The sequence below is a fragment of the Periplaneta americana genome, chromosome 4 (genome assembly GCF_040183065.1).
Source record: "Periplaneta americana isolate PAMFEO1 chromosome 4, P.americana_PAMFEO1_priV1, whole genome shotgun sequence".
In the NCBI taxonomy this organism is placed as follows: domain Eukaryota; kingdom Metazoa; phylum Arthropoda; class Insecta; order Blattodea; family Blattidae; genus Periplaneta; species Periplaneta americana.
In genome coordinates, this window is record NC_091120.1 from 148,255,415 (window position 1) to 148,277,483 (window position 22,069).

At 33.8% G+C, this 22,069-nt stretch overlaps 1 protein-coding gene across 2 annotated transcripts in view; it reads left to right on the top strand.

The window, feature by feature from the left end:
• Positions 1-22,069, top strand: part of LOC138698302 (cytochrome P450 4C1-like) — a 42,110-nt gene that overhangs the window by 16,695 nt on the left and 3,346 nt on the right. For both annotated transcript variants that reach the window (XM_069824116.1, XM_069824117.1), the window contains exons 5-11: positions 2,432-2,617; positions 5,361-5,430; positions 9,430-9,556; positions 12,042-12,114; positions 15,976-16,085; positions 19,382-19,450; positions 20,319-20,487. In XM_069824116.1, coding sequence (XP_069680217.1) covers positions 2,432-2,617; positions 5,361-5,430; positions 9,430-9,556; positions 12,042-12,114; positions 15,976-16,085; positions 19,382-19,450; positions 20,319-20,487 — 804 coding nt within the window. The remainder of the gene's footprint in view (positions 1-2,431; positions 2,618-5,360; positions 5,431-9,429; positions 9,557-12,041; positions 12,115-15,975; positions 16,086-19,381; positions 19,451-20,318; positions 20,488-22,069) is intronic.

The following is a 22,069-nucleotide window of genomic DNA, read 5'->3' on the forward strand; positions in this document are numbered from 1 at the left end:
TGTAATATAGTTCTAGTAAACTTATATTAAATTAATTTTCATCATTTTACTAGCTATCTCAAATTTCAAATTAATTATAATTGATTGAATTAAATTAGCTCATAAATTAAGTTACTACTTTATCTTATAAGTTTATCTAAATTTAAATAAATATGTAGTCTACTAGTCGTTAAAATTTATATATTCGTAATTTAAATATGTATTGTATTGATTAAGGCTGGTTGAGTGGAAGAGAAGGCCTTACGGCCTTAACTGCCAGCGAAAATAAAACATTATTATTATTATTATTATTATTATTATTATTATTATGAAAGATGGTAATCTTTTTTTTTTAGTATTATACTAGGACATTCAATAACTAATTGCAACAATATTGTAAATCAGCGCTCCTGGCCGTGAGCATCGGAATCTTTTAGTACGTAATAGAGGGACAATTGTTTTATGAACGTGGAATATTAAAAGTATTTAAGTAATCATGTTTTGTGAATACAGGGATTGTTTCTGATATGTATTAAGTAACAGCGCCCTAAAATGTTCAGTACCTATGAACAAAGATGCTTCATAAAATACAAGTTGCAAGAGGAAAGAATGCAACTGAGTGCTGTACATTATTACAAGAAATTTTTTAAAGGCATGTTGGGTCCGATAAGTATAGTATCAATCAAATAGGGTAAGTTCTTACAGTCAATTACTTAACAATATTACATGCATTGAACCTTTATGTTATTATATGAAGTAGTATTCATAAATTATGACAAACGTTTTCACCAATAAATTTGGCATCTTCAGGTCACATTTGAAACGTATTAACATAAAATGAACACTTAAGATATTCCAGTTAAAACACAATCGTTAAAAATTAAAAACAGGTATAATAGGCAGTCTGAGCAATATGTCATTAAAATACGTGTAGCAAGATGATGTAACCAAGATATCGTGGAATATGCTGATAACACTGTATTAACATAGAAGTGTACATAACGAAGAAAGAAGGCATGACAATCTTAAAGTTTATGCAGGTGCAGTTCCCAAAATGATGAACATAAATAGCAACACGATCGTCCTATATACTGTAGCATATTTTCATCATTTTGGGAACTGCACTTGCATAAACTTGAAGATTGTCATGCCTTCTTTCTTCGTTATGTACACTTCTATGTTAATACAGTGTTATCAGCATATTCTACGATATCTTGGTTACATCATCCTGCTACACGTATTTTAATGACATATTGCTCACACTGCCTATTATATCTGTTTTTAATTTTTAACAATTGTGTTTAACTGGAATATCTTAAATGTTTATTTTATGTTAATATGTTTTTGATGTGACCTGAAGATGCCAAATTTATTGGTGAAAACGTTTGTCATAATTTACAAATACTTCTTCATGTAATAACATAAAGGTTCAATGCCTGTAATATTGTTAAGTAATTGACTGTAAGAATTTACACTATTTGATTATTACAAGAAACTTATGGGAGAGAAGTCCTACTATAGTGAACTATACAGTACTTCTGATTCTTTTTGAAAATCTACATTGTACTCCTGAATTGGATAAAATGACACTTTCTCTTATTTCTCTCTTGCAACATGTCCAGGATCATTTATGTCATACGTATTTTAATGTTAACTTCCTAAATATGACGCTATCAATTTTTATGTTTTACTGTAACAATTTCATAAAAATCCATTGTTATACTGGTTAGAGGTCTCATCTTATTTGTTTAAGAGGAAGACGAGTTTCATCTGAAAGACGACGAATTGTCCACAGTATTTCAATGCTACAGACTGGGCATTCTCAAACTAGCCTACTACTAATAAATTTTAACTTTCATTTCAATTTTATGTAATGCATTTACTAGTTAAATATAAAATTAATTAATATTATACCCACTTATGTCGATATTTATTCAAATTTATGCAAATTATTATAGCAGTCTATTTGAACCACATGATGCATAAATTAGATTAACTTTCTTACTATTTTGACTACGAAGAACGAGTTTCATTTTTATCCAAGTAAACAAAGAGAATCTTAGTATTACACTGCTTATTGCATTATATCTTTTAGTTATATTCATCTAATAACAGCTTAACAAAGTAAAGCGCATGATAAATGCACTGAATTTTTTTATTTTAGGAAAGTAAGGCACGAGAAAGTACATATTATCTTCGAGGCACACATAACGTTTATCTGAGTTAAGGACGTAATTTAAAAAAATGAGGTAATAATCTGTAAATCCAAGACTATAACGTGCATAACAGTATCCATGATTTGTAATTTCTTCAAGCAAATCAGTTACGGTATTTTGAAAATGGGAAACGTTAATTCCCGGACCCTGTATATAATTTATTAATTTTTAACAAAAGAATATTAAGTATTAGAAATTTTCTCAATGAATAATTATTATACGTCTGATATCCACAGGGCAGAAATGGCACTCACGAAGGAAGATTATCACACCATCTTTTCACTTCAAAATTTTGGAAAACTTCATCCCAATGTTTGCAGAATGCTGTGATATTCTAGTAAATAGATTGAGGAAAGAAGTTGGACGAGAGGTCTTCGACGTTTATCCTTATATATCTGCCTGCAGTCTGGACATTATATGTGGTAAGTGTTTTAAGTTACATCACACGTTTTCTTACTTTTAATAATAATTGACACGACACACTCGGAAGTCTTAGAAGAGAGATTATAAGGTAAAATTAGTAAATTCAGGAAAGACGATATAAGGAATTGTTACCGTTCTCAACTAAACTGGTGCTATTTTTAATATAAAATAGGATGTATTCACACTTTTACTGACTTTTATGGTGCATTTTTCTCTATAGTGATATTATTATGTTTACTTCTATCAATACGATAAACTACCATCACTCTCCACTACTACCACAACTACCGCTACCACTGCCGCCGACGCACTGCTATTGCTGCTACTGCTACTATTACTATTAGCCTACTACTAATGTTGAAAATATTCTTCTGTCATAAATTTAACCATAACACTTTAAAATAATGATGTAAAATGAAAAAAGAATGAAAACTTTCAAATATTAATGTAAAATGAAAAAAGAATGAAATTCATTAAATAATTGTGGCCGTAAATTAATGTCTTATTTTGCGTAGTTTTCTTGCTAATTTTCTAATTAACTAATTTTTTTTGGTATCCCCGTAACATGCCATGAAGGCACTTGGTGGGCATGGAGGTAGAGCCCCATGCTTTCCATGACCTCGGCGCTAGAATGAGGTGGTGTGGTCGGCACCACGCTCTGACCGTCTTTTACCCCCGGGAAAGACCCGGTACTCAACTTTATAGGACGCTGAGTGAACCTCGGGGCCGTTCTGAAAGTTTGGCAACGAGAAAAAAACCTGTCACCACCTGGGATCGAACCCCGGACCTTCCAGTCCGTAGCCAGCTGCTCTACCAACTTAGCTACCCGGCCGCCCTAATTAACTAATTATCAAAGTTTATTCATGTGACAAGAAGGTTTAACATTCGTTGACTAGTATTGCTAGATTTTTCTTTCTTATTCTTCATCTACCAGCCAATTCTTACTGTATTTATGTACATGTAGTAGGCTATCGTTACATTCTCTCCAAAATTAGAAGTTTATTTTTAAAATGTAATAATTATATATTACGATTTATATCCAGCAATTATTTTCGTAATATTATGTTTTCTCGCTTAAGATGGTGTTACGATCTATGTTACGGATAATGTGTTCTCCGAAAAATTGCCAGAGTAATTAAACAAAATTTATTAAATATTTCTTCAATTGAATATGTTTCTCAGAAAAAGAAGACTTAAAATACCTACAGAAATATGTCTAAAGAACTAACACAAAAATAGACTGCAGATAAACGGAGATATAGTAGGTATTTTGAAACAATTTTCTACTATTAAAAAAACTGACCGGAAGAAAGTTTTACATGATATATTTATGAATGCATTTAATATTCTGTGAAATTTTAACTTATATAGGCCCATAGAGTTGCTATAAAATTAGAGAATAAAAGGAATTAATTTTTAACAATATGTGTACTTTTCTATAAAGAAATGACATTTTTTTATTTATTTAATTAATTAATTTATTTATTTATTTATTTATTCTCGACACGAATAATTCAGAAATGAAGTTAAGATATTTTTCAGTCGATACTTAGTAATAATACTAACAGGTTAGACACACCATGGTACCACTCTATACTCGTGGTCGAACGCCCATAGTACAGATCTTGTATTTTATCTCTGCCTCTGTGCTACGTCACATTTGCAGCGGTGAGGTGAGTCGAGGGGAGGAAAGTTGTAATGCTCTTCAATACGCTGACGCCCACGTTGTAAAATAAGCTACTTGAAATTTAACGGCCACTGACCGGCAGAGATATCCGTATAATCTGAGGTCTGTAGATTGGTTATATTTTAATAGTTTGTTTTGCTCTCTTGGTAAGTAATTAATTTAGATTGGATTACTTTACAACCAAAACCACATATTCATTATTTATAAGAACAGCTATATCTGCCAATTTGTAGTGAATTACCGTAGTCTATTTAATAGTATGAGTTGTATCCATCTAAATCAATCGTGAAAAATGTAAATGATTTTAAATATTTGGCCCTTTGTTTTTGGCGTTTGTATTAAAACTGCGAAGTTTCCTATTACATGGAAAAAAAAAAAACTTTTATTTCAATATGTGGAAATCTATCTGACTTTCGAATCGCAGCTGAGGAAAATGAATTGTGAACCATAAATTCAACGGTGCATGATGAACGAGAATATTGCGAAATACATGAAAATTAAAATGTAAAGGTAGGCTATGTGACAGGTTTCTTAGATCTGGCAAATTATTCGTTTCCTATTAAATGTAATACACTAAATTTCAACCTAAAATTTTGAAGAAAAAATGTAATTTCAATTAGAGTGTCTTTCAATTTATTATTGAGAAGCACTAATTTGTAAACCGTAAAGCTATTGTTCTGTTATGACTAAGGTTATTGCGATATTCGTGGAAATAAAATGGATCTCGCACATTATTTTGACTTACAAAATTTGGAAATTTCGTCTCGTGATGTCATCATTAGGCCTATAATTCCTCTACAGTTGTGCATATAACAGCAATTTTTCCGAATAAACCTGTCTCACGTTTCACTGAAAGATGATGTTTAACAGTCCAAATAACTTGAGCCAATTTATATTTCTTGTAATATTAATAATTAGCCTAATATACTATATATTATGTATGCATGGGTATATTCTCCTAAATTACTAAAAGTCTATTATGAAGAATAAATTGTTCCTTTTTTGGACTTTGTTATTACTATTTATGAACATATTTAATTTTCGCTTATTCACAGAATCAGCCATGGGGACATCTGTATATGCCCAGAAATTTAATGATTCAGATTATATTAAAGCTGTGTACAAGTAAGTATTTTATATTCCTGGATATAATCCATATTTTTTACGTATTCCATAAATGTTTTAGTTTTTATTAGAAAGAGAAAGAGAAAGTTTCAGGATGTTATTATCATAGGTAGGACGTTTGTACCGAAACTGTTGATTCCAGTTGAGTACAGCGAGGAGTACAGATGCTACCCGCGCCTCGCCCAGTTCCCGACGCTACAGACGATACGCAATTTACCGTGGTTATGTTCATGACACGTTATAAACTGTTTAGTCTTCGCTCTTCGCTCTTTGGTGCCTCAGGGGGATCGTTGTGCTACTCAGAACTCCACATGTAACTGCAGACAATTATGCGCATGTGCAAAGCTGAAATCACTGCTCTGATTGGCTATTTTTACGTGGGAAAATGCTGTAGTCAGCTTCAGCACGACACAGTTTGGAGATTGCAAAAGTAAAGCGTAACGAAAGAAAGCTTGTTTGTGGAAAAACTCTGAACTATTTACAATGTATATGGTAATTCAAGTGTCTGACTGCTGCTGCCATCTGCCTGTTTATTTGAGGTTCCTCCTGAATCAGCCAGAAAAAAAAATGGGATCCCTGAAAATTGAAGCCAATGAAATATGTGACCGTATAATTCAGGAAGCTACTCCCGTTTCCAGTCTTTAAGATATCTAGACGCAACAAAATTGTTAAAGAGGAAATTTTTTGACAATTTTTCGCATAATTTTTCTGAAGGCGAACTTGAAGTTACTGTTAACAGCTATACTGTAGGCTACCGATACTGAACAAAAGAGTGTTAAAGACACAACTTGGAGTTCTATACGGAAGACCCGACTTCCGAAATATAGTTGGAGCTCTTCAATTGTGACAATATATAGCCTCCAACAATTTACAGGATCCATTGTGTAGAGTAAAGAAGTTGTTAAATATTTTGGTTACATCACCAGTGACCACTGCTTTGCCAGAAAGATATTTTTCTTGCTTGAAACGCATAAAAACATTTATAAGGAACACTATGTCTCAGGATCGTCTCACTGCTCTTGCATACTGTCAAAAAAAAAAAAGAGTATGATGTCCAAGATGAAGGGGTTTAACACCAGGGTAATTGACAAGTTCTGCAGTAGGAAGGAACGTCGTATGGACTTGATATTTCTTCACTAAGCGAGTCTCAAATTAAGATAAATACGTATAAGTATATACAGTAGGCCGATATAGAGATTGTAGCACACTCATTATTTTGGCCACCAGCCGCTACTGCGCATATTATTCTATGGAACTGTATACAGTCGTGAAAAGTTTGAATAATATTGTTAATTTATATGAATATTTTAGGTTCTGAACAAAGTGAGCTATTTTGTTATTATTGTTTTATTTAGGTAATGTTAATAAAAGTTCAAGAGCTCGATACTATAGGGAAAGTTCTGGTAGGTAGACGGTTAAGTGCAAGAATTGGCCTTATGACAGTAGACGACAGCGATGTTTCTTTTACACAGATACATCAATCACACATATGAATTTGTCGTGTGCCCATTTTTCTGGCAGGAATAAATGTCATAATAACTTACTACAGCGGTTGTCGAACAAGAAATATGCAGATGCGCAAATATGAGGCATATATATTTGCTCCACATTTAAATCTAACAATGCTTACTATTGCGTCGAATTCTGTGACTGCATACAATGAAATGCTGTTTTTGTAATGTAGTCATTCTAGAACTATTTACCTTAGTTAATTTATTTATGTAATATGATAAATAAAATGTCTGTGATTTTTAATATTAATATAAAGCACATTTTTCACAAGAAAACCAAATTCAGGCTAAAACCGATATGTACAGTGTAAGGGGTATAAGTGCCGACCTTTTCACAGTCGGGGACGGTCTACAAGATCAAAAATGTTCATGCAACATAGGGTCCAAAACTTTGTAGTTTCACAGTAAAAAATATTTCTTTCCTTATTTTATTTGCGTTATGCTGCTTAATATATCGTTAGTAAAATTACGAAAACAATTTCGTCAGTAGGTACATATAGCAAGGAATTAATAATAGTTTAAATAAACATTTGTGTCTTCTATCACTTTCGTGAAATTAAATAATAATGCATGCTTAAATTTGTTAATATTCTGTCGTGAGAGACGTGGCAACATGTTCGGCCGGATTCATGCAGCTGACGTACTCTGCACAGATGTACAGATAAGCTGAGTTCAAGCTCCCTGTCCATAGGTCTTCTGCCGAGCGGATGGCAGTTCAGTAAGGTATTCAATAAACAACTTACACTGTCATTCACAGTTCAGGAATATCATGATATGTTAATAATTTATGGAGAAAGTCGTCGTAATTCAAGTGCGGCAAGAAGGATGTACCGTCAACATTTTCTGCAAAGAAGGTTACCTAATCGACGAACTTTTGTAGCAGTTTCTCAACGATTATTAGACACTGGGATTCTCTTACCCAGTTTTATAAAATCGTGGATCTCAACCACGGTTCACACATGGAAAATATGATAAAAATCGGTATGTTCAATTTTCAAGTGTAATTTAACGAGTTCGTATTGATACGAAAATTAACTGAACTTTGACAATCACTTACGAATGATTTATCTGTAAGAAATTATTTTTCGTCAATTGTCATGTCCTACAATATGACAAACTGCAAACTTTAAATTTCTTTAAAAATGCAATTACTTTACGGAAGCGGGACAGATAAAAATTTCGTAGTAGTAAAAAACGTTATGTGATTTTGTGGCAGTAAACAATTATTGCTTATTTTAGATGTACAAAAAATGGAGCAATATTGTTAAATAAAATGGAAATTTGCCATAGTGTTCTATTAATTAGATTGAAATTTTGTATTTGCTGCTCGTTTTATGTAAACAACAGTTATCCTGGTCTTTCCCTGCATTGGAATAGATCATCTGTTTTGTACCGGTAGATGTTTGTCCCCGCTTCAGCTTTACTGTGTACCTGTAAACTCTCTCCTCCCCATCCAACAACGTTGCCAAACGCCTAATATTGTAAAATTTAATAATTAGTCAAATATCGCAATTAGAAAAAAATTGTGAGAACATTTTTGTCTCTTATGACATGAATAATCAACAGTTAAAATAATGGCACTGATACCCCTTATATCATCATCATCATCCTTCACCTGTTTCGGCCCCATCTAGCAGTCTTCTAAAAGGTCTTCCTGGTCGACGATGTCCTCTAGGTTTATACTGCATCATAATTTTTGGGATTCTTGAATTTTCCATTCTTCTTACATGATCTAGCCAATTTAATTTGTATCTGTTGATTTTTTTTCTAGTGAATTTACTTCTAATTGTTCTAAAATTTTCTTCATTCCTTTTTCGGTCTAAAAGTGTATATCCTGCTGTCCTCCTGAAAAATTTCATTTCCGTTGCTTTAATTCTGTCCATGTCTTTTTTCTTTTATGTCCAAATCTCGCTTTCGCATAAAAGGGAGGGTAATGCTAGTGTATTATATATTTTGATTCTTGTAGATTTTCGTATTAATTTAGCTGTTAATGTATTGTTTATTATTCCTAGAATTTGTGTAAATTTTGTAATTTTCTTATTCACATCCTTTTCATTTTGATAAGATATTTCACAACTCACATAGTTGAAATTTTGTACTTGTTCGAGGCATTGTTTATTGTGTATTATCTTACTTCTGACTGGCTCTTGTCCTAAAAATGCCATTACTTTTGATTTTTGTGCTAAAATTTCCATCCCATAATATTTTATTATTTTATTTAAAGTATATAATCCTCTTTGTCAATTATCCTCTGAATTGGAAATTATGACTTGATCATCGGCAAAGAGTAAGGTATTTAATGTTAGAGCACTGGTTATTTTGATTCCTGATGTGTAGATTTGGTTCCATTTTAAAATAATTTCATCTATATAAATTTGAATAAAGTTGGTGATAGTGGACAACCTTGTTGAACTCCATTATTAACATCTGTATGTTATTATTACAAGTGGAAAAATGTAAAATTTTCATGTTACTTCAAATGTTTCAGTATGAAAGAAATTTTCACGCAAAGGGTTGCAAAGCCATATCTGCTGCCTGAAATAATTTTCAATCACACCAAGTGGGGAAAACTTCAAGCTGAGAGCCTCAAAATTATACATGGCTTTACTAGGAAGGTAAGATATATTTTTATAATATTCGCCGAGATTTATTGGATTTAAATAAGTAGGATGTAGGCTCTAGAATACAGTAAGAAATCTTCGTTCATTATAATGCAATGACAGCATCAGCATACTGCTGCATGTCAGAGCTAACAGCCTTGGCTGGTCCCCCAGACAGCGACAGATCATTGGACTCTGTCATCCTCTTTCTGGAGAAGCCACTTTACTTGCCTAGCGACCAACGGTCAACTGCAGAACTTCCATGGACTTCAGACAAATGATTTTGAATATTCACCACTGTTTTTTTTTTTCGTCTGTATGAAGAAATTCTTTTACACCGCGTTGTTTATAACGAGCATCACTAATAGACAAAATTTTTAATTGTTGCAGAAGCTTCGCACATGCGCAAGAAACTTCAATTAATTAGTACCTACAAAATTCGTATTCTTAACACATTGTGTCGGCAGAGAAAAATATTTGGAATATTAATTTCTTGGCAACCCACATAACAAATTTCAGAAAACTTCAGATAGTATCTGCAGTCAATCTTTATTAATTCCAGCAAGTTTTGTCTCCTACAAACTAAAGTTTCACATTTTATGAGGTTTCCTCATCATTGTTACTTAATTTGTATATTGCGTTTCCTTGGAAGATAATTTTTACGTAGTTTTTTTCCCCAGAAACAGTGTCTTGAAATTGGCCCTGCTATCATCCAATTACATGATCAGTGAATGAAAAAATGAACAGCTAAATCTCGGTATTCATAGATATTCGAGAGTTGTATTCCCCATCATATAGCCAGGATATTAGACAATAAATGCCAGGTGATAAACGCATTGGTAAACTATCGCACAGCCAGTGCGTATACTGCCAAGTTTTATGAAATTGTAATACAACACAAGAAGATTATAATGAAAATCTTTCAACTCCAAATTTATTTGCTCATCATTAACTCTAGAGGTCGCTGTTAAACTAAAGTAATTAAAACGTTGTCATAGAATAAACCTCCTACCCGCGTCAGCGGTTTGAAAGTGAAGTTAAATAATGAAGATCTTATAAAATGGTACACATTATGACTTTAAATTCCAAACATAAAAATTATGAATTAATTAACTACATTTTAAGTTCTAAACCCGTGACACACATAAGACAAATATTTACATATCGCACATCATAGTTAACCAATAGCCATATAAGGAGGAAGTATACATACTTATCTCAACGATATACCTCATTTGAAAAACAAGAGTCTCAAACTTTGAATAACATGTTACTAACAGATCTTTATTATTTGTTGTTGCTCGAAAAGATTCAATTCTTTACGAAGCAACTATGGTATTAACAATACATTTTTAACTGCAGAATACTAGGTAATTAAATAAATGATACTCTTGAGTAGTTCATTCTTTATCTGTAATATTCTTTTACCGTTAAAACTCAAGAATAATGGTATTTTATAAACAATCTCATGGCTTCATTTATACACCGACTGATCCTTGATCTCCAGAGAACAAGGTGCCGGTGCAGGTGTTACGTGCTGTCTCTTCTCACTTTATAGATCACTTGGATATGGAACAACAAGTTTTGATGGTGAAATCATTGCAATAAGTGAATGTCTCAGGAATCTTCTATGCCACATCAATAAATTTAGGAATGCAGTTATATTGTCAGACTCCAAAGCAGCTATTCTATCAATCGTCTCTAAACACACACCTTCATCTCAAACAGCAGAAATAACTAAAATGCTCTCTCAATTAATATCACTCAATAAAAGAATTGTATTCCAATGGATACCATCCCATTGTGGAATCCTGGGAAACGAGAATGAGGATGCTTTAGCAAAGAAGGGCAGCACTGCTTCTTACAGACCTGTTACTAAATCTACGTATTACTCTGTGAAGAGATTCATTAAATCTACATACTTAGACTTCAACAAACAAAATTTGATAACACAATCCCAAGGGAAAAAATGGAACTCTCTGCATCAAAATCCACAGTTAATTCCCGATTTACCACGAAAATCGTCTGTAGCTGCATTAGATTGGCAACAGGCCATGATGGTTTGGCTAAACACCTGCATAGAATTGGAATATATCATTCCCCTAACTGCCCATTGTGCAACTCAAACCAAGAAATGGATTCGGAACACCTCAAAATCTGTGCTTCATTGGCTGGTCATGATAATATCTTTGAAAAATATTGGAGTGCAAGAGGTCAAATGACTTTATTGTCAAACGCCTGGCATTAGAAAACAACAACAAGATAAACAATTTCAAATTAGTGTAATTCTGAAAATACTGAGATTAGGACAAATGTTTATATTAGATTCTTTGCTCAGAATGTCTTCGGAAATAAGATCCGTATGTGACGGTAAATCCTCGTGAATTACTCTGTATATATTGAAAATCTTTTTTAATATAAAGAAATTAGGATAATAAAATCATTCAATATAAATATTGTGTTTGTAAGTATATAATATGAAAATATTTTATTCTTCCAGGTGATAAAAGAGCGTAAGGAGCAGCGGGAATATAGAGTTCAGAAGATTTCAACAGACGACGACACGTATTACGGTAATTAAAGCAATTAATATTCATGTTTTCCTTTAACGACAAACGAAGTAATTAATCACAAAAATTAGTCATCCAATTATGGTTGGATGAAATTGCTTCCCAGCAATTCTCATCATCACCATCACTATTTCCAGGATTATACAATTCCTCTACTTCTTTTCTAACGGTGACTACTGTGTAGCTCAGAGAGTAACGAAATGGACTCAAATGTTGAGGCTACACTCAGAGTCGGTTAATTTCCTGTTTCAACCGATGATCTGTTTGCGACATGTTGGATAGTTTCCCCAACTTTAAGGCAATTGGCAGGTAATTTCATGCCGAATCCGTGCATGTTTGCATCCTAGTTCACATTTCCGTCATACTATCTTGCCACTAAGTCTTGCTATCTCCCTCCCTACAGTTTTTCACTGCACTCTGTCACTGGCGATCCTTGTCCAGTCTGCTCCGGCTGCTGTCTGGAAGTCATCCTCCCATCCACATTTCCGACGACCTCTCATTTTCCCAATTCGAACATCCCACACTGTTGTAGTGTATCTCAATCTATCCTGTTGCAGTCTAGCAGCATGACCTCCCCCATTTACACTTTAGCTCTTGCGCCTGGTTCCCCCACGTTTTTCATGTTGGATCTTGTTCTTAGTCATTATCTATACCTAGTCATTAATGCTGACACCGAATCAAAACGGGAAAAAAATACGGAATGAGAGGAAACTGGACTGTCTACATCCAATGCTATTAACCTTTCTTTAAAACTGCATTAGAAAAATTCTAGATTGAAAACGAAAAATTCTGTCAGAAATTCCGCAGAACAAGAGAGGCTTTCGGCATTACCAATATTTACAGTGGAAAAATACCTTATAATGAACATTTCCAATTTCAAACAGCATAGCTCATAGCAAAGAATGTGGAATGGAATTCCTTTTGAAGAACGGTAGTACTATATTTTACGTTATTATCCGGAGTTCTATTTGTTGAAGTAACTGAAATAACATCTGGCCTTGTACATATCTGTGGAATTGTTTAAAGACAGTTTATAGGATGTAACATTTTTTAGATACAAACTAACTGCAGCCAACCATACTCCGTTTCTGGAATCTGTAGAGTATAGGAACCGAAACAAGTCTTTTGCGCAAGTGGTGAGTGAAGGAGGTCAGTCCAATGACCGCTCTGGGGAAAGCATTGATTGAAGACGAGCGTCTGAAATGCCACCCTACCTATCACTTTGTCACGCGCATCTTACGCCTTAGCGACCGTGAGCCGATGCAGCCCGCAATACACTCCCATTCGCTTCTCGTAGGCTCTACCCAAATGCGTCGATTTACGTCACAGATTCCAGAAACTGTGTGTAGTAATTAGATCTCGAACCCCCATTGATTTTCAGGACTCCAGAATTATCTTTTCAGCCACTCGTCGGCTTGAAAAAAAGACTACATACAAGGCGAATATTAAACCATTCTGTGAGGAAATTAATTTCGAATTCTGGCCTCGAAAAGCCAGCCGGCTGAAAATGCTTGTGACTTTATCAATTAAATTTGAATTTTCTTTATATATCCAGCATAACCATACTTCACTTCAGCACCTACAGTATTTTGAGTTTCATAGACTCTAATTACACCCCGCTAGTTACCAAAACTTTTGTTGCTTATCTACCTTCTTCGAAATCAGCAATATAGTGAAACTGGCACTATTGTGCTTGTATACAGAATAAAAGATGTTCAATGACAGTAACTTCACAGAGTAAATCCTTAGGATGAAAGAAACATAAATTTTCTTTGCCATTTTTAGTTATTTCTTTCCATTTAGAGGTAAATTGATTCTGTTCATACAACAATTTAAATACAGCAGTAAATTTAATAGCACTTACCAACGCATGGAAACAATCCTTCGCAGCAGTGAGATCGGTTACGTAACCATTGTCAAAATAAGCTCTGTTTCACGACTGACTTTGGTAACTACCGTATTTCATTTTACGTGGTTTTTAGTAACTTACTTTACATTTATAGGTAGTTAATTACATCTATGGTGTTAAATATAAGAACAAAATGTTGTGTAAAGAAATACCATAACGAAATTAGTTCGAAAGCAGGTTTAAAAAATCCATTTCAAATTAAAAATTTGCCTAATGTCACTCTAATGCTGCATTTAATTCGAGCAACGAAAAAAGTTATTCTTTTATTTTTAGCGAAAGAGCAGTAAAATTTAATGAACAATTAAAATTCACTGCTCCTTTAGAACACAATACCCAAGTTAAGAACATCTCAGTTGCTGCACGTTACAAAAAATAGTCACTCATTAATTGAGGCATTGACATGGGAAAGGTCGTAACTGCCAAAAATTCAAATTTTTAGGTTTTTCATTGAGAAGGTAGTAAATGGCCATGCCAATGGCACAGAGAAGGTAGTATGTCCGTATGTAATGAAAAGAAGTTGGAAACGTAGTCACCAGATGTTGTAAGTTGTATGTGCACAGCTGATGGCGCGCAGAAGGTAGTAACTCCTTTTACAACATCAGAGTGTATCTAGACAAATATGGGCTGATAACTGTGGAGGGCAGAATAAGAAACGGATGATTCTAATGGTCCTGATTTACATTATTGCCAAGAAACATTTTGATTCAGTGGACTTGAAATTCCTGGTTTCAGAACATTCCTACATGCCATGTGATAGGGAATTTGGCATCATAGAGAAAAGAAAAAAAAGATGCAAGACCATGGTTTCAGAAGAGGTAAGGCCTCATAATGTAATAATTATGAAGGATGAGGATTTCTTCGACTTCCCTGCAGAATGTGACAAGTTTTTGAATACAACTCCTATCAAAATCAGCACCCTCAACTGGATTAGACTCTCAAGAGCCGATTTTCCTCTAATAAAAACAAGCCAGTCATTTAATGACCTTCAAATGTGGACAGAGCACAGGATTTTTAAGAAAGGACAGTCATTAACGTCAATCACTAACTTGCTGTGCTTGCAACGCCTTGAAAGAAGACCAGTCGTCCCTGATGCCAAAAAGAGAGACTTGTTATATATGTCAGACTTCCTCGATGAAAAATATCATGCATTTTACCGAAAAATTTGTGCTTAATGTATAAATAACGTTAATTCTCAGTTTGGCTAAGGAGTGATTTCAATGTTGTATTTTCATAAAATAGGATTTCACAGATAAATCTGTGCCAGACTTTTCAAATTTCATATGTAACAAAAAACATGAGTGTATGCCTTTCATTTAGGCTAAAGCAGTTTCTGTAATAATATAAGTGAGAAAATGTTCATACATTTGTTTTTTGCTTCCCCTGAAAAATTTTGTTTTTGGCAGTTACTACCTTTCCCATGTCAGCGCCTCAATTAGTGGGCCAAGTTCAAAATAAATAACCACAGCAGGGGATGCAGTTCTTAATCCCAACCCATTAGCAGAAAGAACAGACTTAGGTTCAATTGTTTAAAGAACAATTTTTACGCATCTACATTTCGGTAAGAGCGTTACCAAGCATCCCTTAGCCTACTTAAAATGATTTATTAAGAATTTGAAGTTTTGCAAAGTATCTATTGGAACTGAGAACTCTAACAAAAATGTTAATAAAATATGTATTCTTAATCTTTTTAAAAGATAAAGGAAAAAAATTGTATTCTCGTGTAAAATAATTATTTCTGAGAAATGTAAATATAAAGGGACGAAAATGTAGATCACATTTTCATTCATATTATCCTAAGGATTCGTCCTATATAAGGATTATCATACGACTCCTTCCATTTGTATAGAAGGATGGCTTTTAAAACATTTGCTGTAAACATGGAAATAAGATAGTGTGGTTATTGGTGTGAAGATTTAAGTTCGATTAGTTTTTATGTACATAATTGTATTCTTCAGGGCAAAAGAGGCGTGTAGCATTCTTGGATATGTTGCTGGAAGCAGCGGAGAATGGTGAGACGTTGACAGACCAAGATATACAGGAAGAGGTTGACACTTTTATGTTTGAGGTGAGTTAAAAAGTAAGAGCTTCGGTGAGTACCAAGAGTTTTAATAAATATGCAGATACGAAAGACGAATTCCAAACCACAGCAGTCCTTCATTTTAACGATATCGATGTTCTATTGATTACGATACGGATTTGAATTTTTTAATTACACGTTGCCTACAAGTTGTATAAAAGTTACTTAGAAATGAGAAAAAATTTTATTTTTAATTTACAATTGCAAGCATTACAAATTATTTTCTTTGAAACAAATTTGTTAGTAACGACATTATATCGTGAAATATCGTAGAAGACAATACTGTGACATTGCATTGCTCTCAGGTAAACATAGCTAGATCGACATTTCTTTTCATTACTGTCTTTATACTACCTGCATACAGATTATCCAAGTGGAGCTTTATTGTAAATTACTTCATGATTACTTCCACAGTCCGTGTCAGAGTCAGCAAGGAAATTGAGAGTCGAAACAATTTTGAGATATCAATCTGATTAGTGTACTGTAGCTAAATAATCGGTGGTGTATGCTAGGGAGGGGGAAAGGAACTGGCCCCCTACCCCATTGTCTCCTGGCCTAGCTGCCTCATAAGTGGTGCCTTGTTGGAATTACGTGTGAGGTTCAGACCTGTCTTCGGACAGTTGACTAAACAACATGACGCCAAAGAGTTATTTGAAATTATTGTAATGAATAACAAGTCGTTACAGAGAATTTAATACATTCTTAAATTAATATCACAGTTAAATACTTTAGAATAATACCGTACTTTAATAATATGACGTCACATTTGTTTCCCTTTATGTTTTGTAATTGCTGGCTTGATTCAAAACTACTTTTTTCCCAGTATCCAGTCTCCATTTTGTACTGCAATTAATGACGTTACTGCATTAACAATAATGTCACCAGATTTCTCGATTATCAAGTAGCCTACATCAATGTTTCACGCTAAAAATCTAGAAATGAGCTCTGGTGAACGTCGAGGCCATGACTGTGTTTACCTTATCCAATCAGGTGCACACCATTCATGTTATTTAATTTCTCACGAACTGTCATAGCATAATGTGTTTGGCCCCATCTAACTGAAACCATATGCAAATTATTTATGAATTACACATTTAAATGCTGTCAATAATAAGCCAGACGTGTTCTGGTTCTCATGTTCATAAAAAAAAATTGGTCCCAGAATTGTATCGTCCAATATTCCACATCGCACCACTACTTTTTGGGCACTAGTTCTATTAGATTCACCTATTTATCTTGGTTTTTCTTTGAATCAATATCGTAAATTTTATATTTGAGGATAGACATATATCAATGAACGAAACATGCAGAAGGAAGGATTGCGATTGGTGAATACGCAAATACATCATTATGCAGTCTCGCCTCTTCGGCGGACCATTTTCTTTCATTGTGTGTAGCATGTTGCAATTTGTAGGCGTGGAAACGTGCTGATTTCAATATTATGAGAAAAGATTCTTTACTAATAATCCACTCCCACCATTCTCTCGAGACTCATAACGCACTGAAGTTTTAGGGCTGACCGACATTTTTACAATCACATCCATTCATTGTTGCTCGCCGGTATCAGCTATGGATGACCATTTCTTTCAAGCTGAGCACACAAAACGTTGTTCTAATTTATTTTAAAAAAAGTGCTTATATATTGGTGACATGGTTTTGCATTACTCACATGGATAAAAAATCATAAAGCATTTACTGGATATTCTCATGTTCTTTTATAGCAGCTAATTCGTAATTGTATGCGGCACAAAAACAGCGATACTCTTACTCTTTTATTACAGTGCGTCCAGAGATAGAGTGGACCGCGGCGACCTTGGACTGGGCGAGAGTTGCCGCACCTACTCTCAGATTTACATGTAAACAACCAGAAAGTCCACTCTATCTCCAGACGCACTGTAGTACACTGTTTCATTGCATTAATCCATTTTTTATTTATTTATTTATTTATTTATGTATTTATTTATTTAGTTCCAGTGCGTTACAGTGTTGAGTCACAGCATTGACCATAGCATTATTATTATTATTATTATTATTATTATTATTATTATTATTATTATTATTATTATTACAGCACTGTTATTCATAGCTTATTTGTTGCATCTACTTATTAGAAACAATTTAACCTTACAGCAAATTGTATTCATTTATCCTAATCCCATTGATATTTTTGTCATCCAGTATGCTGTCATAAAATCTGAAAGTTAGAACTTATAAAATAGTTATATTACCGGTTGTTCTGTATGATTGTGAAACTTGGACCTTCACTTTGAGAGAAGAACAAAAATTAAGAGTGTTTGAGAATAAGGTTTTCAGGAAAAGATTTAGGTCTAAGAGGGATGAAGTTACAGGAGAATGGTGAAAGTTACACAACGCAGAACTGTACGCAGTGTATTCACATTAAATCCAGACGTTTGAGATGGGCAGAGCATGTAGCACGTATGGGCGAATCCAGAAATGCTTATAGAGTTTTAGCTAGAAGGCCGGAGGGAAAAAGACCTTTGGGGAGGCCGAGAAGTAGATGCGAGGATAATATTAAAATGGATTTGAGGGAGGTGGAATATGGTGATAGAGACTGGATTAATCTTACACAAGATAGGGACCGATGGCGGGCTTATGTGAAGGCGGCAATGAACCACCGGGTTCCTTAAAAACCATTTGTAAGTTAGTTAGTAAATCCCATTGCTGTAGATGTTACACCAATCATATGGATTTCCTCAAATCTTTTGTCACTTTTTCTTTTATAAACTATTCATTTCAAAACGTAATTCTGTAGTCATTTACCTTTCTTCCCATATTTTGCTAACAGCGAGCAATGGGTTATTTTGAAGTATTAACTACAGGTATACTGTATATCTTTTAAATTCTAAATGTTTTTGTTCCTCAGGTGGTTGTCTGAACTTTTAATTAGCTACATTAAATACATTTCGGTAAATTACCATCAATACTCTCCAACTACGTTAAGTATAAGAAGGATTCAGAACCATAGTGGGCCAAGCGCCATTTACTAAAACCGTAGAAAACAAGGGTTAAAATGAAGTTATCACCATAATGCAATGGAAAAATATAGCAAGTAATATAAAGTATACACATTAAAACTAAATGATATGTCAATCTTCATTAAACTATGGTTTTCACTTATCTTTAACCCTTGCTTTCTCGTTTTCAACAAATGACGCTTGGCCCATTATTGCTCTGAACCCTTCACAAATTAATCGTTATGAAAAAAAAAACTACTTTGAATTTGTTTTCAAAATAAGCTATAGAATCTGTGTTCTTCTTTGCAGGGTCACGATACCGTAACTGCCACACTTAATGCTTGCCTCTTTCTGCTGGGTCTACATCCACAAATACAGGTAAGATTTATCCACCAGTTTTGTGTGCAGTATTTTCCCTTCGCAATACAAGTCTTCGTACTGTTGTTACTAGAACAGAAGTAATTTCACAATAAGTAATTTTTAGTTAGTTATTTTGACGACGTTTCATCAACTGCTAAGGTTATCTAGCGTTTGAATGAGTTGAAGGCGGCAATACCAGCGGAGTCCAGGGTCACGCCGAAAGTTACACAATATTTACACCTGTTAGGTTGAGGGAAAACCCCAGAAATAACCTCAACCAGATAACTTGTCTAAACCAGGATTTGAACCCGAGCCCCTCTTGTTTCACAGTCAGGAATTCTAACCGTTACTTCACAGCGGCAGACCCCATAATGAATAACTTAAATTAGAAGATAATAAAAATAGGTATTATGGAACGGCATATTTTCACATTTCATTTTAAACTCAATGGAATTAAGAACTAGCTAAACTAATAAGTTTTACCATAATTTTACAGTCTCATTCTCTCAGAGCCTTGCACATTATAAAATCTTAACTCTTGTCTCAGAAACGCCGTCCACATTACTCCAAATGCAAACAAATCGCAGCAACAGGGATGGGAAATCATGCTACTTTAATCACTTTAATATTCATCTAATATACTGATACTTCTTACAGGTAGACTTGCATTGGATTTAAGAGAAAATTCTGATAGTGTAGTGCATCTATGATAATTTTGCTGAATAAATCCTTATATATAACATTCCTTCATTCTCTCTCACAATAAGGGGCCAAAAATGTTGTAATATTAAAAGGCGAAACTGAATTCAATGTGTTTTCTTATATTTATATTCCTTGAAGGTATGAGGTAATTTTCTTAAAATCTACTGTATTCCACGTTTTGCAGGATAGAGTATACCAGGAACTGAAGGACATTTTCCACGAATCGGACCGTTCTCCTACCTCGAAGGATTTACATGACATGAAGTATTTGAACATGGTCATCAAAGAAACTCTTAGGTTGTACCCAAGTGTTCCAATGATTGCGAGACTTGTTCCACATGATTTTGAACTAGGTAATTTTTAAATTAAAGTATAATTACAGACGTGGACAAATTATTAGACAAAAACGTTTTATTGCAAATATAATATAATTCGTCATATCAACTATCAGTATAATTCACAGAGTCTCTATTGTTGTAAATATGATTGTTTACACCTTCTGGTATATTTTTCCAATGATTAAGTATATTTTGTCTTGCTGTGTTGGTACTACTGGTGTTTTAATTATATACTACAGAAGATATTCAACAGTCTGTTCTCTCATGACCTGCAAGAAGAAAGAAACTGAAAAATCTGTGATCTATACTGAAGAAGAAAGTGAACAAAAAGAGGCTTACAACAAAACATGGACTCATTTTAGCATTGTCTGATATCTGGCTAAATGATGGTATTCAAAGAAAGTGTCAAACTTTGGTTTCCAGCATCCCTGACAAAATCAACGTGTTAATAAAGAATAAGGGAATGTTCACAAGATATTAGTAACCTCCAGATTCAATTTTCTGTTCATTATTTCTGTGCAAAATACATTTTTCTTCATTATTTCTGCCGATAAATACAGCTTCGTTACACATATAATTAATTTAGTCTAATAATTTGTCCACGTCTGTATAATGTATGTATCGCTCCATGTTCGAAAACATGCACTGTAGAGGCTGAATACTTACAAGAAAATATTAACACTGATTACTCACTGCAAGTGAAGAACACTTATGGCCTCGCAGGAAAACATGGCATAGATTTGACTCATTATTATTATTATTATTATTATTATTATTATTATTATTATTATTATTATTATTATTATTTATTACTATTATGGAAAAACACGGAAATTTTACTTCAAGCAAGCAAGGAAATATATTTGGAAGTAAATACCGAAAAGAAAAGGTTTATGATTATGGCCCATAGCCAGAACATAGTAAGAAATGGATATACAGTGGCAGCTCTTAAGTTCGACAGAAATCAAGTGCGACATCCTATAGTTCGACTGCTTACATAGGAGAATTAGACGCGCCACTATATGGGCACTAGGAATTGGGTTTGACATTTAAATGGGAATTGGTTCTGTGTCTTGTAGTAACACTTTTGTTAAAGGAAAACAGAATATTTTATTGATTAGGACATCCATACTGATAATTGATTTTAAATTAATGAACTCTCCTTTTTCTACTTGAGAATTGTGTCGTTTGTGAGACGGAACTGTCTAAACCTACTATGGTATTAGAAGCGCATACACAAGTCTCGGGGCGGGCAGGAAATGCAAGTACAGTACTATATTCGTTGATGGATAACCAATAAGAATTTGTATTCATTTCACCTGCCACACTACTACCCTTATTGGACTGAACTTTCAATTCTGTTTTGTCGAACTTAGGAGAGTCCACTGTATAAAAATTGGAATTTATCGTTTAATGAGGTGGAAAAATTCAAATGTCTTGGAATAACATTAACAAAATATAAACGACACTCGAGAGGTAATTAAACGCAGAATAAATAATTATGAGGAATGTCAGTTATTATTTGTTTAGAAGCTTTTGTCATCCAGTGTGTTCTCAAAAAAACTGAAAGTTAGAATTTATAAAACGTTTATATTAC